At 36.5% G+C, this 15,634-nt stretch overlaps 1 protein-coding gene across 2 annotated transcripts in view; it reads right to left on the bottom strand.

Annotated features, from left to right (window-relative positions):
* Window positions 1-353: 353 nt before the first annotated feature.
* Window positions 354-15,634, bottom strand: part of LOC149085027 (uncharacterized) — a 251,583-nt gene continuing 236,302 nt past the window's right edge. For both annotated transcript variants that reach the window (XM_089232784.1, XM_089232785.1), the window contains exons 6-12: window positions 11,670-11,881; window positions 11,117-11,321; window positions 5,947-6,052; window positions 5,583-5,819; window positions 4,550-4,717; window positions 4,035-4,242; window positions 354-3,657 (exon numbers count right to left, since the gene is read on the bottom strand). In XM_089232784.1, the coding sequence (XP_089088910.1) occupies window positions 3,348-3,657; window positions 4,035-4,242; window positions 4,550-4,717; window positions 5,583-5,819; window positions 5,947-6,052; window positions 11,117-11,321; window positions 11,670-11,881 (1,446 nt within the window). In that variant the 3' untranslated portion in view covers window positions 354-3,347. The remainder of the gene's footprint in view (window positions 3,658-4,034; window positions 4,243-4,549; window positions 4,718-5,582; window positions 5,820-5,946; window positions 6,053-11,116; window positions 11,322-11,669; window positions 11,882-15,634) is intronic.

The following is a 15,634-nucleotide window of genomic DNA, read 5'->3' as shown; positions in this document are numbered from 1 at the left end:
TTATGAAATTTTAAACTATTTACGAATTTGTGGGACACACTGTACATAAAATATAAATTTTCAATTTATTTTCATATTTATGTACTAATCAATTTTCAATCTGATTAATAGAAAAAAATTTGATTTGTTAATTTGCATATTGAAAAAAAACTGAAGAGAGAAAAAAAAAAACCTAAAAAACGTATCTTTTATGGATAATAGAAATTGTGGCACTTTTGTCATGTCATCTAAAATATAGATAAAGACACAAAAAAATAATTTAACACCTATTTCAATTTCAATGGAAACACCGATAAATTATAAAATTAACAAAAAAAAAAAAAAAAAAAGAGAACATTATGTAGAAACCAGGCAGAAGTTCACTCGAAATTTTTCAGATATATGCATATATTTAAATACATTTTTTTTTTTCACACAGAAACATATAAAAAAAAAAAAAAGAACAAAAGCTCTATAACAAACTGCTGCGTTAGCTACAGCCGAAGTTGGAATAATAATAATTAGTTGCCTTAACTGTTAATGGAAATAGCAGTTGGCAACTAAAATGGTACGGAACAACATAACGATGTTTATATAATGTATATATATTTTTAAATATTTCTTTTTTGGTCAGCCACCCGCCTCCAATTTGATGATATTCTTAATCGGGTGGTTGGAAAGCAAGAAGTCATTGATATACGCCGAACACGCAAAATAAAAGACATATTACAAAACATGTATTTATATATATATACCGTATACAAATGCAAGAAACAAAAAAAAAAAAAAAAATTCCTTAAAAAAAAAAGAAGCAAATGCATCTAAACGGAAAAGACTATAAATACAACACATGCAATTAACTACACTATCTAAAAGATCACAAGCTCAGTTACGAATGGTCAATTTTTTTTTTTTTCATTAATGAAAAACAGAACAAAGGGACAGAAAAATGTCTATCATTGCACACTGAAAATTAAGGGGTCTCATACCTTTTAACATAGTGAAAAACTATGTTCTAGTAGAAATATACAAGTACTTAAAAATAATACTTAACTATTGATTTACTTCAAAATTTTTATACACATTTTTGATTATATATATATACTATCTTATGTCAGCATAAAGTTTTATATATCTCTAATATTTAACTTTTTGCAAATTTTCAAAAAAAAGTATTAAAAACAGCTTGAGCGCATGGTAAAATATCAATGTAATTGAATAAAGAACACTGTTCAGTTCGTGAAATCTCATTCTTTTGCTTCATATATTTCATGAAAAAAACAAAGTTTCCTTTATTTTGAATCAATTTTTATTCAATTACATTGATGTAATGCTATTTTATCATGCACGTAAGCTGTTTTTAATGCATTATTTTGAAAATTTGAAAAGAAATTAAGCATTAGAGATACAGTCAACCTCGGTTTACGAACCGCTCGGTATGCGAACAATTCGGTTCATGAACAAAAAAATGATTTGGTTTACAAACTAATCTTGGTTTACAAACACGCAAAACGATCTAAATCTGGAAGGAAGCATATTTCAGAAGTCTGAGATTACTCTGTTCCCCCCCCCCCCCGACAGAATTCGGTTAAAGAATTTCATCAGAGTGCAGCTTTTACTACCAAACACGCTCTTCTTATCTTGCTCATGGATCAGCAGATCATTACAAACTTTATAAAGCTCTGAAGAATTTTTTCAAAGATGTTTTGCAATAGTCTAATATCTGACATTGATCTAACAGTCAGTAACTTCTGGAAACATTATTTTATCATCCTACATGGTAGGTCACACTGGAAGTCTTCGGAGTCCCAGAATGGATTAACTAATTTTACATTGATTAATATGGGAAAAATTATTTCGGTTTACGACCAATTCCGTTCACGAACAAATTAAGTTTGTAAACCGAAGGGGTTGATGGTATGTAAAACTTTATACTGACATGGGATAGCATGCAATCAAAAATATGTGTAAAAAGTTTGAAATAAATCAATGGTTAAGTAGTATTTTTAATGATATTTCTACTAGAGTATAGTTTTCCACCATGTTAAAGGTATAAAACCCTTTAAACCAAGTATTCAAAAGATGGTTTTGTCGATTCTCCCAAAAACAAACACACAAAAAAAGTACTGTATATTTTTTTTTGCACAGCTTTGTTCTCACGACTCAGAATATGCTGTATGAACACAGTTTAAAGCTAATCAACTATATGATGAACATTTTTACAAGTACACACATGCGTGCATGTATATATATATATATATATTTCGTATTTATATTTATATACAACTTTTTTCACATTCCGGGTAAACAATTACATTTAAAAAAAAAGTACCATCACTTGGTTTTTCTTTGATATTTCTATGGATGTTTTCATTACTGTTGTTGGATCTCCAACATATAAAAAATCCAATCACAATATTAACATTATTTTAAAATAAGAGAAGCTGTTTTTTTTAATTGGGAGCAAAAATTCGTGCTTCCAACAAGAATTATTGTGCACAGCAGAAAAGTCACAGACAATATGATCATAAACCTACTAGATCATAGTAGATACATACTGGCTTCTTTCTTTTTCGTAGTAAGAAACAAAAATGAAGAGCATAATTACAACAGAAAGACGAAAACAAAACATTAAATTTTGTAATATAAAAATCTTCTCAACCGTTTTTAATATTCTTTCATTTGATAGCCACCTAAGTTTTGTCGATCTGAACTCTGGAAAAGCAAAAAATAAAACGTTGAATCACAGACTAGAGGTAAATAATATTGAGCAAGTAACAAAAATATCTTTCTTTCTCTCTCTTGGTTTTATTTTTTTTGCCCAAACATTATGACGACATCTATACACCGTTGCGTTCACTACTGCAAAAATTCCAAACTAATAGTGATGTTGATAATTGAAAGAAACAGCAAAACATTTTGCACAGTTGATTATAATTATTATACGGAGATCACACGGAGATCATACGGAGATCAGTGTGACTTATATACGAACACTAACCACTTAAAGACACGGATGTCCATTTGATTCATATCAGCAATAACACTCCTCAGTAGAATAGAGCAACAGCGATGGTCATCTACATTGCATTAGCTTGAACAAACGCGACACAACAGTTTTATTATTTCATTAATTTTTTTTCTCCCGAAGAGTGCCATTGTGTGGTTTTTGTTTGTTTTATTTTTTGGTTTCACCACCATTTTCTCGAATTTTCGTATTGTTTAGTGCTCCACTTTTAGTGAGTGATATGACTTTAGAGCTACCATAATGAAATTTGACAGTATCGAACAGTAAGTAAAGCAAACTTGGGCTTCCATGCTGTACCGGAATGGGTATAAATTTTTGAGACGAATCAAAGTTCCCATCTTCAAGTTGATGTCTCCATTGAAGATGCTTCTGACACAGGTGACAATTTGGTATCTAATGGAAGCTGGCCGTGACCTATTGCAGATGCGCTGGAAGCACTCATCACAGTTGATTGTAGGCCTGAAGACGAGGGTCCAACGTCGAGCATACCGTTGTTTGCTGATGACGAGCACATTCGAGAACTCAGGGTACTCAAAAGTGTGCTGGAGGTAACGGGGTTTGGTGCACTGGTCGCTGACAGAAGTGGAGCCATGGAGGTTGGGTTAACTAATGTAGGAGAATCAAGTAGAGCGAGTCCTCCTTCACGATACCTGGAACGAAAAAATATGATAGAAGAAATGTAAGTAAAAAAGAACATGGAATACTTAGGATGCACAAAACAAGCCGGGTTCAGACCTGCCTTGCTACACGATTCTGAGCTGCGAAAAACCGGTTTCGGAAGGGGTGGCTACACAAAATCGACTATTAAATTAGCCCTGGTTGCATTAGCCACACCTGAAAACCGGGTTTTCCACGGGTTGAAGCTGCGTAGCGCTGCTGGTGTGTGGATCCGGCTTTGAATGCCCGACATTTCGGCCATCATTCTTAGATATTACGAGGAAAAAAAACAAGGGATTACGAATCGATTCCATCTTTTCACTTTATTGGATATCGAGATTTCTAAAAATTCATACAATAAAAATCGTACCATAAGTTTCGCATCTCCTGTCTACGGACTTTCATCATTTGTTTGTATTCCGATATGCGCAATTTCTTTCCGTCGACTATGCAAGTTCGTTTGGGCCGTGGCCGGTACCTATAGTCAGGGTGCTTTTCCATGTGAAGTTTGCTGAGACGAGATTGCTCTTCGTAATATGGCTGCTTTTCTGTGTTGGTCATCGCTTTCCAACGAGCTCCTTTAAAAAAAACAAAAAGAAAAAAACGTATTCACAAAGCGAATAATGGCAAGCAACCATAAAAAAAATCATAAATATATTGAAAAAATTATGCCTAAAACTTGAAAAAATGAGAGATATATGATCGATATCACATGACTTACCGATATCACATGACTTACCGATATCATACGACTTATCGATATGTATCTGATACAGTGTTTGAAAATACAGTTTAGCCAGTTAAACCAAGAATTTCATATTTTTCTCATCAGCAATTTTTAGATTAGTTTTTTTAAATTTAAATAATAAGTTGAATAGTAATTACCTAGTATTTTTGAAATGTTTGAGTTATGCATGTCAGGACAAGCTTTTAATATTTTTCGCCTCTCATCTTTTGCCCATACCATGAAAGCGTTCATTGGTCTTTTGATATGAGGTTTGCCATCACTGTCCTTCTTTGCTTGGCGTATGATTTTGGCACCGAGCAGTTTACCTATTCGAAAAAACGAAAAAAAAATAATTAGAAGGAGTTCTCTCACATACCGAGGGTATGTGATATCGAAGTGAAAAATGTGTGATCGATAAATATCTCGTTCGCATAGGATAAGGAGACTTTAAAATACCGAGCGGACTCATCGCTCTCCATCTTAGGGTGGCAAAACTAGTTGTTTGATTTGAGTGACGTCTAATCGTTGAAAAAAAAACGGCATAGGAAACAGCTGTGTGTAGCGATAAATAATGACGTTACACTCTTTGCACAAATATGAGCAACCCTGAGGTTTCCAGTAGTAGTTTTGTTGCTTTAGGGTACGAACATAGTGCAGGCTGGTTCCCGAGTCTGCAAGTCGGCGTCGTTACGGAATGGTAAAAACTTGAATTTCATCTTTTTAAATCCATCCGTAACGATGCCGACTTGCAGGATCGGAAACCAGCGTGTACTATGTTCGTACCCTTACGTAAGGAGGATGATAATTGCGCGAAAGTTATGTGTACAACACATTTTAAAAAGGCGTCTACGTTTAAATACGCGATGGCTAAGAACAAAAAAATGTCGAATCGTTAAATCTCTGGGAAACGTAACGCGGCTCTTCGCGATGAACCTCTTCTTTTTTTTTTCCCGAATCAAAATTTTTATAGCAATAAAGAATGCCACATTTGACTAATGATAACAAAAATTCACTACTGAGTTGCAGTGCGGATCCAAGAAAATTGACAACGACTACAGGCAAGGTCATTTCGACTAAAGTTTTCACTAGTACCTCTGCTCGAAATTCTGATATTCAAGGAAATGAGAGCAGGGTACACGCGTTTCTTGAAATTTGATTTTTGTCCAGCACTAATAATCGAAAGACACGTACTTTGACAAGCAATGATTGTTTCACCTTTCTTGTCAGAATCACTTAGCGCAGATTCACTGCTTCCTTTTCGGCTCGAAGGTGGAGGAGCTGGCAAATTGTTTGCTGCAGTCACGGGAGCTTGAGGAAGATACAAATGCAAAGGGAACTGCTTTTCTGTTCCCAGAGAAGTTGGTGGTGCTGGACCCATGGATCCGTGAAGCCCATCTTTGACACCTAAGCTAGCTGACATCAGGTTGCCTACAAAGAAAAGAAGATGTCATTTCTCTCTCTCCTACTATAAAATTACTAAGCAGACATTTTATCAGTTGAAAATGAAAAGCGAACACACACGGAACAATCGAATGAGTGAGTGAATGATACATACTCATGGGAAGAGCACCCGGATGAGCAACCAAGCCACCGAGGTGACCTGCACCTCTCAGATGGGGAGGCAAAACTCCATAGGGGTTTGTCAGGAATGAAGGTGCCATCTGAAAATAAAATATCAATCGCATTAAAATCTATGTACTGTATATAAATCACATTTTAAATTGCAATGATCTTTCTCCCCCCCCCCCCCATCATTTCCTGTGTATTTCATGCATTACTATGTAGACCTTGAGTTTTTTGTTCTTTTATTATTAGAGCCCGGAAATTTAGGCACTAAAAATGGGCAAAATAGGCAGGCAAAAAGGCAATAAAAATGCCTAAAATGGGCACTAAAAAAGGCATTTATAATTTTTGGAAGTAAGAAAAAATAACTTAAAACAAAAAGGTATTAAGGGTCCAAAAACTACCTGAAAAATTGGTTGCACTTAATCCATCTATTGTTTTAATTATAGTCTATAATAACTGCATTATATTATTCTAGTTAAATTGATTTCAAGCCGAAAATAAAATGTTAGTAGACCCTTAGGATTAGGCCAATTCCAGAGCCACCATTACAGAAAGACGCAAAGCCGGTAGAGAAAATTATCTGTGGGGCTACCTGGAGTTGCAAATAAGTCTCGTTTATTTGTTGTATTATTTGGAATAATCGTTATCATTTCTATAGTGGAAACATGGCTACCTTATTCTATTTTTGTGAAAAAATTAACTTTTTGTTTTTATATTGCCACTTATGCGGGACCCCTTCAAGCGCGGGACCCTGTGTGGCCGCATCTGTCACACACCTCTTAGAGCGACTCTGGTCAATTTAATCGAATACTAAATATGCATGTTTACTAAATAGCCATGGTTGTTTGTAGTGCATTTACGGTGAAAAAGAAAATCAAAACAACATGGGGGCCCAGAGCCCTGTGTGTCTGCTCCTACCCCCCCCCCCCCTACTTGTGTCAGCCATGACTTCAATCCATGACCTCTTCGGATAATCATCGGTTCGCTATACAACGAAGTCCAATGCCTGAGCTAAACATTATGTGAAGCATGTAGAGAAACAAAAATTTCTAATTTTCTCTGCTTCTCTAACACGGGCTGCGTTCATTTGAAACAAATTCATTCACGTCTAACGCCATCAGGTAAAAGCAAAGTTAATGCATGGTGACACCAATCTCTCAGATCACTTGTTTGCGTCTAAATGGATGTGGAAAGGGAAGGGGGCTTTCTGATGATAATTAATACTGAGACAGTTGGAAAATTTCAAAAAGACCAATTCTTTTGAAGTTATCAATGCTCAAGTTTTACAGATTATGGCCTCTGAAGTTCACTAATAGAATTAAAGATATGTTAAAATACTCATTTATGGCACGAAAATGTCAAAAAAGGCATTTTTACCAAAAAAGTTTGAAAATAAGCACAAAAAGACATTTATGGCATTTTGCCTGAACTTCCCCACGGGATCTATTTATTATACAAATTAGATCTGAGTTTTATTCTATGAGCGATTTAAGTTTATTTCTGATACTCGATACGTGCCGCTTAAGACACACCAAAGACCGAATTTCAACAGGGCTGGAACCCTATTTCCCTTGGCCACAGGGGCGGCTCAAGCTCACCTGCCGCCCGGGTGGAAAACCTCATATACGACCCTAGTGGAAAGCTGACAGGGCCTGGGAACCTTGGGATCAACGTGATTTTTTTTATTCGTCTATAGCCGCACAACATTGTTATCCAAAATAACGTATACCGCATCCCGCTTTCAAAGTAGCCGTCCCGTTTTTTTTTGGTCCAAGATTGTTTCACTGTTCTTAATTATGCCAGATAACTTTTTCCGTTCATAACATAACCGTTCGTATTGATGAGCCATTATATTTTCCTTAATTTTGGGTTGATTTTTTAAATTAATCTCAAATGTCCAACATAGAGGTGAACCTTGCTCAGGCCAAAATACCTACCCCGGGATTCCCAGGGTAGAAACTAAGGAAGCGAAAGGGGTTCTGGTGCTACAGGTCCTAGACAAATGAAAACCCAAATTCTTTCTTTGCCCTTATTTGCCCGCTTCTGAAAAATTACTGAACGGGTGGGAGCACCAAAATGCACGCTTGTGCCTCACGTGAGTCTATTCTTGTTTCTATCACTACCCGCGGCCTTGTCTCGGTCAGTGATAGAAACAAGAATCACTTCCCTCATGTTTTCTCATCTTAGGTATGGGGGGGGGGGGGGGCATAGGCCCATTGGGTAGTTCAGGTTGTTAGAGAGTCTCATGTTAAAGAAACATATGCAAAACAAAAACAAAAAATACAATGTCAAATACATGAAAAAGTATTTTGAATTGTGATAGCTGTCACCTCAACTCTGACAAGGAGACGTGTCCAGAGAATCTATTTTCGTAAAATCTCATGATGCTGTTAAGACCCCCCCCCCCTCCAGCCCCCCTTCCCCCCCCCCCCCCCCCCCCCCCCATGGGAAATGCTGACAGGACTCTGGGAGAGAGCCTTAGGAATTGGTCATATATTTTTTTAATATTTGAAATTATAAATTTTCCTGAAAATAAATATAAGGAGCCAGTAAAAAATCTTAGTTTATGGTCCTGTCAAAAATCAAGGTCCCATTCAAGGGTGATGTGGAGGAGGACACATTCACTATCAGAAGCTTATGTATGTCTGCTAATAAATCGACATATTTTTTGTCAATAGATCGACAGAACTTCAGTATAAGTTCTTTCTTTTTAAAGCAGTTATAGTTGAAGGTAATACGTAATCAATTTAATAAAATTGAGTTTTACGGCCCTTTGCGATCGCACCTTTCGCACCTGCTGAACTCCAGCCCTGGCTCGCGTCTCTTAAGAAACAAGCTGCTTCGTTTTTAATGTACAGGGCTGCAACCAGATACTTGATTACCCGGAGCAAGCACGCATTTTGACACCGTCTTGTATTGTTGGAAGAATAGTAAAAGGGTGAATTGCGTGCCACTTCGGTTCCAGCGCCCAGGACACCAGACCCTGTTGCTCCTTCCTAGTTGCGATCCTGGTAATGTTAGCCGCGAAAATAGAAATTTCTTGCATATATATTTATAGCTGTAACCGATAGCATAGGTGCCAGAAACTAAGGGCTGAGGCCATTTGAGTCTCCAATAAATTTTGTAAGGGGACTAAGCATCCCCCCACGGCCGTAACTAGGCTGGGGCAGCCGGGGCCCCCACAGAAGTTTACATTTGTTTTGCCTAATAATAAGCCTTCCAAGAGACGCCCCAAGTAAAAATCTGCCCCGGGGCCCCGAAAAGGCACACTACGGCCCTGCGCCCCCCAATAATTGTTGAAAAACAATGCAATGCAGCTTCTCTCTCTCCTGCGTACACGATTGAGTCCCGTATATCCGGGACGATCAGCAACTTTCAGTCTCTCTCTTCCCCCCCCCCCCCCCTGTTTTCTCCATGTCAGGGCTGAGTATCATCTACCTGGTTTTTGAATAGTTATAGAGGTTAAAAAAAAACTATAGAAAAAAAAAAATGTGTGAAAAGAAAATATTAGGAAAAAGTGGAACGACAAGTGTTGCAATTAATCACGCTTTTCAGAAAAATCTGCCATCAATATAGGCGAAAGAGCAACATTATTAACTTGGAAAGTTGCCTACAGATGGTGCTAGCTGTTTCGGCAAGCAGAACATGCTTTTACGTAGGATGATGTTTTTTCTTACTAAACGGATAATACTTGGGCGAGGAGAGGATCTCCACTTCTCTTCCACTTGAGATACGCTTTTTTAAGCTATTAGTAGAACGTGGGTTGTAACAAGTTGCTGTGTTTACGGAAGTTTTTTCGTAAAAGCCTCCATGGCAAATGCTTTAGAACATAGAAGGAAATTAAGCAGCTTTATAGGGTAAAGAATATGCAAAAAAACCATACACAACAACTTACATAGTAATTTAGAATTAAGTACAGTAAAACTCGGTTATAACGGCATTGACGAATCAGCGAAATTTTGTTGTTGTAACCGAGGTTGACGTTTTCACAAGTCCTGTTTAGACAAAAATTTATTCTTCAGATGCAATCAAATTCTGTGTATGAAGTATTACGTATTTCTCGCATTAGCCGGCATGCCATAAAAATCAGGGGGGAGCACCAGCTTTTTGAGTGTTAGAGTCTGGTCTATTCGCGACATGCGGAGAAAAGCAAGGTGAAATAAAAATCTCATGATGCATTTAGAAGACAGATATCAATCTCTTGTATGGTGCACGTACAGTAGAAGTCCGTTATAGAAAACCGAACGACAGTTTACAATCACGAGGAAAATTGTTGTTACAACGGACTTCTCGTTAAAAGCGATTTCTATTTTTCGCTCTGTCAGTTTATGAAATAGTAGAAAATTGATACTTTATCTGCATCGAAACGTCTTTTAGACGTTTTTTTGGTCTCGCAGCAGTTGATTTTCTGACATTTTTGCATAGAATTTCGTATTATCAAAGCGATTTAGTCGACTAACTGAAAAGCTCCATTTAAACAACTAAAACAACCAAAATTAAAAGCCCCATTTATTTTACTCCTCATTTCCATTCCTGTATAGACTCGCCAACATTTTCCCGCTAATTGGAAAGTTGTTTAGCGCGATTTTTTCAGTCATTCGGAAGCAACTTTAAACCGGAAATTGGTCCCGTGGTGTTAGTGGGAGACAAAAGTAGAACAAATTGTCACCCTGTTTATAGTGAGAAAACCCAAAAATAGGAAAAGGGGGTTAAATAAATATGACTTTTCAGTTCCCATTCTTTGTTAGAAGTACCTCAGACTGATGTTTACGAAGAGCATGTGCAATGATAAGATTAATCACGTGTAATTCTTAAAGAGAGAAGGCAAAACTAGCATTTTTTTTGGAGTTGAAACTAACTTATGACGTTACAGTTAGTTTCCTAATTTTTTCAACTCGCTATAACCGATATATTTTTTTGTATCTTTTATATTAGCTATTTGACAATCACTTGCAAATCACTCGTTATAGCAAGATCCTCGTCGCAAACCGTACTCTTTATAACGGACTTTTATTGCTGCATTAGAAAATATGAACAGTTGAAATCTAGATTTTTAAAGGAAACGGTTTAAAATAATGATGATCCAGTGTAGAATTTAATTCAAACGAAATTGTGTTCATTTCCTTGGAGTGGATGGGCTTCATTAGGTTCATTCTTACCGGGTAAGATGGTGGACCATGACCCGCTAGTAGGCCCGTAGAGGTGCTAGCTGAGCAGGCAGCAGCGGCGGCAGCAGCCGCAGCGAGAGACAAAGCGTTATGTGATGTGACGGGGGATGTAGATGATGATGTGTGACCAGAAGACGCACCACCATCGTGAAAGTCGTGCTTAGCAATCCCCTGAGGTGTTGGACTACAACTGGCACTGAAACGACAAACAGATTACACAATGAGAATCGTATCAAAACGAGATATCGTCCCCCGCATGCCAGACACACGAATGTGCAAATTTCTCCTTGTTTTTTTATATCAGCTCGCTGGATACCTTATTTTGCAATCTAAGTTGCGCCTGAAACATGCGTATCTCTGTTGAAATACGTGTTACAAAACATACAATAAGGAAAATAACTTCCACAGAGCAACAAGGGTAGAGTAAACATTCAAACGTCATTTCCAACGTTCTTTTTTTTTTCAAGGATATTGCACATTCGTGCTTCTCGCATGAGGGGGACGATATGTTTTACAAGGTGTTTGTTGATGGAGTGAAATTTACCTGCTAGTATTACTTCCGGCAGTTTTTGGTTTACTCAAATTTAGTGGAGTGTCGGCATCAGCTAAAGACTCGGCAGAACCTGGAGTCGGACTGCGGTGTCCAATAACTGGGCTTGGTCCACACGTTGTCAATCGCGTCTGGGTCAAAGGACTCGCTGACATCGGAATCAAGGGTGGAATATTTCCCCATGTTTGTAAAGGTGGCATAGTAACCTATAAGAAATATCATTGATGAAACATAATAATACCCGCATTGGAACATCATACGAAAGAAACGCAAATATTTCACAGAAAGCTGCCAGGAAATTCAGTAAATAACTTATTTTGCGGAATTTAGACCTTCTATGCTATACATTACTATTATTATTATTATTTTGTGAACATCAGCAGTTAATTCAAGAATGATAAGAGATCGTTCATAAATTTATTGGAGTATTCACAACTACAGGAACCCCAATTACTGTTGTTAAAAAAACATATAATACCAAAAGCACGAGAGAGAAAACAAACAAAAACTATGCATATAGTGTATTTATATAAAATTATTAGGGAATAAAATCGGACAGAAAAAATATCATTAAAAGAAAAAATACAAACAAACCACGCATAATGTACAAATACAAGGCCACAACCTTTTATTTGTATATTATATGTGGTTTGTTTGTATTTTTGCTTTTAATGATACTTTTTCTCTCTGATTTCATTCCCCAGTAATTTTATGTAAATACACTATATGCATAGTTTTTGTTTGTTTTCTCTCTCGTGCTTTTGGTATTATGTGTTCTTTTCACCTACATATAACAATTGTATTGTAACATCAGATCTGTAATATTTATAGAAGCTCAAAAGGGTCAATGGATTCAGATAAACTATTGCAAATCACTGAATTTTTCAATTGCGCAATGATGACCTATATTGGTAGAAAAATACCTCAATGCAAAAATACTTGATGAACGTGTTCTATATTGAGGTACACGAAAATTAATTTTGGAAAGCTACAGCGCAAAATCGATTCTATTGATCAATAATTTATGAAAAAACATTGTCATAAGAAAGAAATCATGCCTTTGCTCTAAGCCAGTGGTTCCCAAACATTTTAAAGTGTGATCCCCTTTTCATAAGAATTTTGTAGGCGATCCCTTACATACGATGACCACATGTCCCGTTTTCTTGGACATTTTTGATTTTGTTTGTAAATAAATGTGATTTAATTTCCGTAACCAGTGGTGAATGAAATCAAATTATTTTTCGATATTTAGTTAGCAGAACTGTTTTATTATGAAATTTCAAACTACCCACGCGTATTTTATCTTTGAATATTGCGGAGTGCGTCGCCGACAGATCCGCAAGTTATGAATGCTTATCTGGGGCGCCAGAATATGATGCAGAGTGGGTAACCAATCTCAGGATCACCATTACCAAACGCAGAGCCCAATGCATGAATATTTTCGAGGTTTTTTTTTTTTTTTTTGTAAAATGAATAATTTTAGTTTATTTATATTATTTGAATATTCAGAACATTTTTTCATGGCTGTGGCACAGCCACTCTTGCTTTATTATCCAAAATTATTTTTCAACTACAGGAATATTTTCTACTAATACAAATACAAATACAAATACAAATACAACGCCACAACAGGCAAAATGCCCAACGAGGTGGCTGATAAAAAGATGCCCATAAAAATATGGTTGTCATATGTTTCAAAAATACAGCAACCCAATTAAAAATGCAATTAACACAAATTACAAACAATATATACACATGATAAAATATTATACAATGCCCATAAAGAATACTTATGGTTGTCTTATTCTAAGAATGGATAGCTTCTCGATTTACCCCAACATGTTTATCGTATTTCTTTTTAAACGTGTCAATTGTGTTACAATTTACTACCTCCGGGGGTAAGCTATTCCATTTATTAACAACCCTATTGGAGAAAAATTCCCTGCGACACCATAACCTTGCATTGTCCCTCACCAATCGATACTGGTGTCCCCTTGTAAAAGCAGTCGATTGGCGGTGTACTAAAAGTTCATGGTCCATCCTATCCATCCCATTGAAAATTTTGAACACTTCGATCATATCTCCTCGACACCTGCGTTCATCCAATGTAAACATATTCAAAAAATGAAGTCTTTCTTCATAACTCAAGCCCTGTGTGCCAATAAGGACACGCGTAGCTCTTCTCTGCACCCCTTCAACCAAGTCTATGTCCCTCTGTAGGTATGGTCTCCAAAACCTTACAGCATACTCCAGTCCAGGACGAACTAAGCCTCGAAAAAGCGGAAGAATGACTTTAGGAGAACGCGAAGAGACCTTTTTGAAAATGAGACCAAGCATTCTATTCGCTTTTTTGACAACCGCTGAACAATGTTCAGAAAACTTAAGTCGCTCGTCAATGAGAATTCCCAAATCGGTGACTCTAGTTGCATCCGGGATAGTGACACCATTCAACTCGTAAGAGAACCGTGGGTTGTTCGAACAAAAATGAGCGACCATGCACTTATCTACGCTAAACGTCATGCTCCATTCATTTGCCCATGCTGCAATCTACTACAGCGAGTACCCGGCGTGCTCCCCATAATAATTGTAACCGCCACCTTCCCTCTTCCCGATATTTTTAAGCCGTCCCAAAATTTTCAATGACTTCATTTTTTCATCAATAGAGCTTCTTAAACGAGAGAGAGACACTAGGGTAATTAATTGTTCATAATATAAAATGTAGACAATTTCCTTATACATTCAAAAACTACTCATCGTTCTGTGTTTTTAATTTTTTTAAATATTTTAAAATCGGTTGATTCTTTCTGGATCTCCTAAAAATATTAACTTGATCTATACTGATTATTGTACATGTAGAATTTGACAAAATTACACTATATGCTGGGCCGCAACTAGATACTTTGTCACCCGGGGTGAGCCGGAATTTTGGCGCCCTTTGCATGTAGAAGAGGCAGTTAAAGGATGAATTCGGCACCCCTTCTGGTCGAGTGCCCAGGGTACCAGACCCGCCTGCTTGCCCCTAATTGTGGCCTTGCATGCAAAATGGTATGTAGCTATTTAGCTGAGTTGAGACGTTTTTTAGTTTTGACATATTTTTACTTACTATGCGAAAAATAAATTTCCTATTTGGACGTTCTAATTTTGGAAAATTTCTCGCGACCCCCTAGTTTATTACTGTGACCCTCCAGGGGTTGCGACCAACACTTTGAGAACCACTGCTCTATAAGCTATTGATTCTAAAGAAATTTTGAAGGTGTGTGGCTGACAAGGATCTACAATAAATACCCGAGTATTTATGAAATCACAGAAATCGGTTTTGGACACTTTTAATTTGATTGATATGATTATTATAAAACGGATTTCAAAAAAAAAAACCAGTAACATATTCCAATTTACATCTAATAAGAGAGTTAAATAAAATAAAAAATGTGTCGATATTAGTGAAATCATGGGTGAATCTTTTTAAATAAATAACGAGTTTTCTAAAACTATCAAGATAAATATAATTAACATGGCTTGCAAAACTCAAATCAGCTCCATAAATAACACAAAGATCCTTAATTGAATTTTTTCTATTTAATACAGAGTCGCCAATGCGACAGGGAAATGTAATAGGCTTGAAATAATAACAAACTTGGACTTCACGTTAACTCGAAGTGTGTATTCATGGCCGCTACCGAACAAATTTACCTTCGATATTCAATATGTAGACAGGCAGACAATATATTTGAAGAAAATATTGAAAAGATAAAAGAAATCGGGGGAAAAAAAAACTCAAATCAATATTTAAATTTATTCTCTCAAACTCTAGAAAACAAATTAAATATTGAAGTTCACATAATAACGTTTAAACCCCCCCCCCCCCGTTATACTCTCGTCTACAAATATTACATATCGAATATTTATATAATATACGAAGTATATTATAGGAAAAATAGAACCAACGAAGTCTTCTGTAA

The sequence above is a fragment of the Pholcus phalangioides genome, unplaced genomic scaffold, assembly GCF_987345545.1.
Source record: "Pholcus phalangioides strain wild (caught in Gottingen) unplaced genomic scaffold, Ppha-v1.0 ptg000007l_1, whole genome shotgun sequence".
Taxonomy (NCBI): Eukaryota; Metazoa; Arthropoda; class Arachnida; order Araneae; family Pholcidae; genus Pholcus; species Pholcus phalangioides.
The sequence above is the reverse complement of the archived record's forward strand: the minus strand, read 5'-3'. Positions and strand labels throughout refer to the sequence as shown.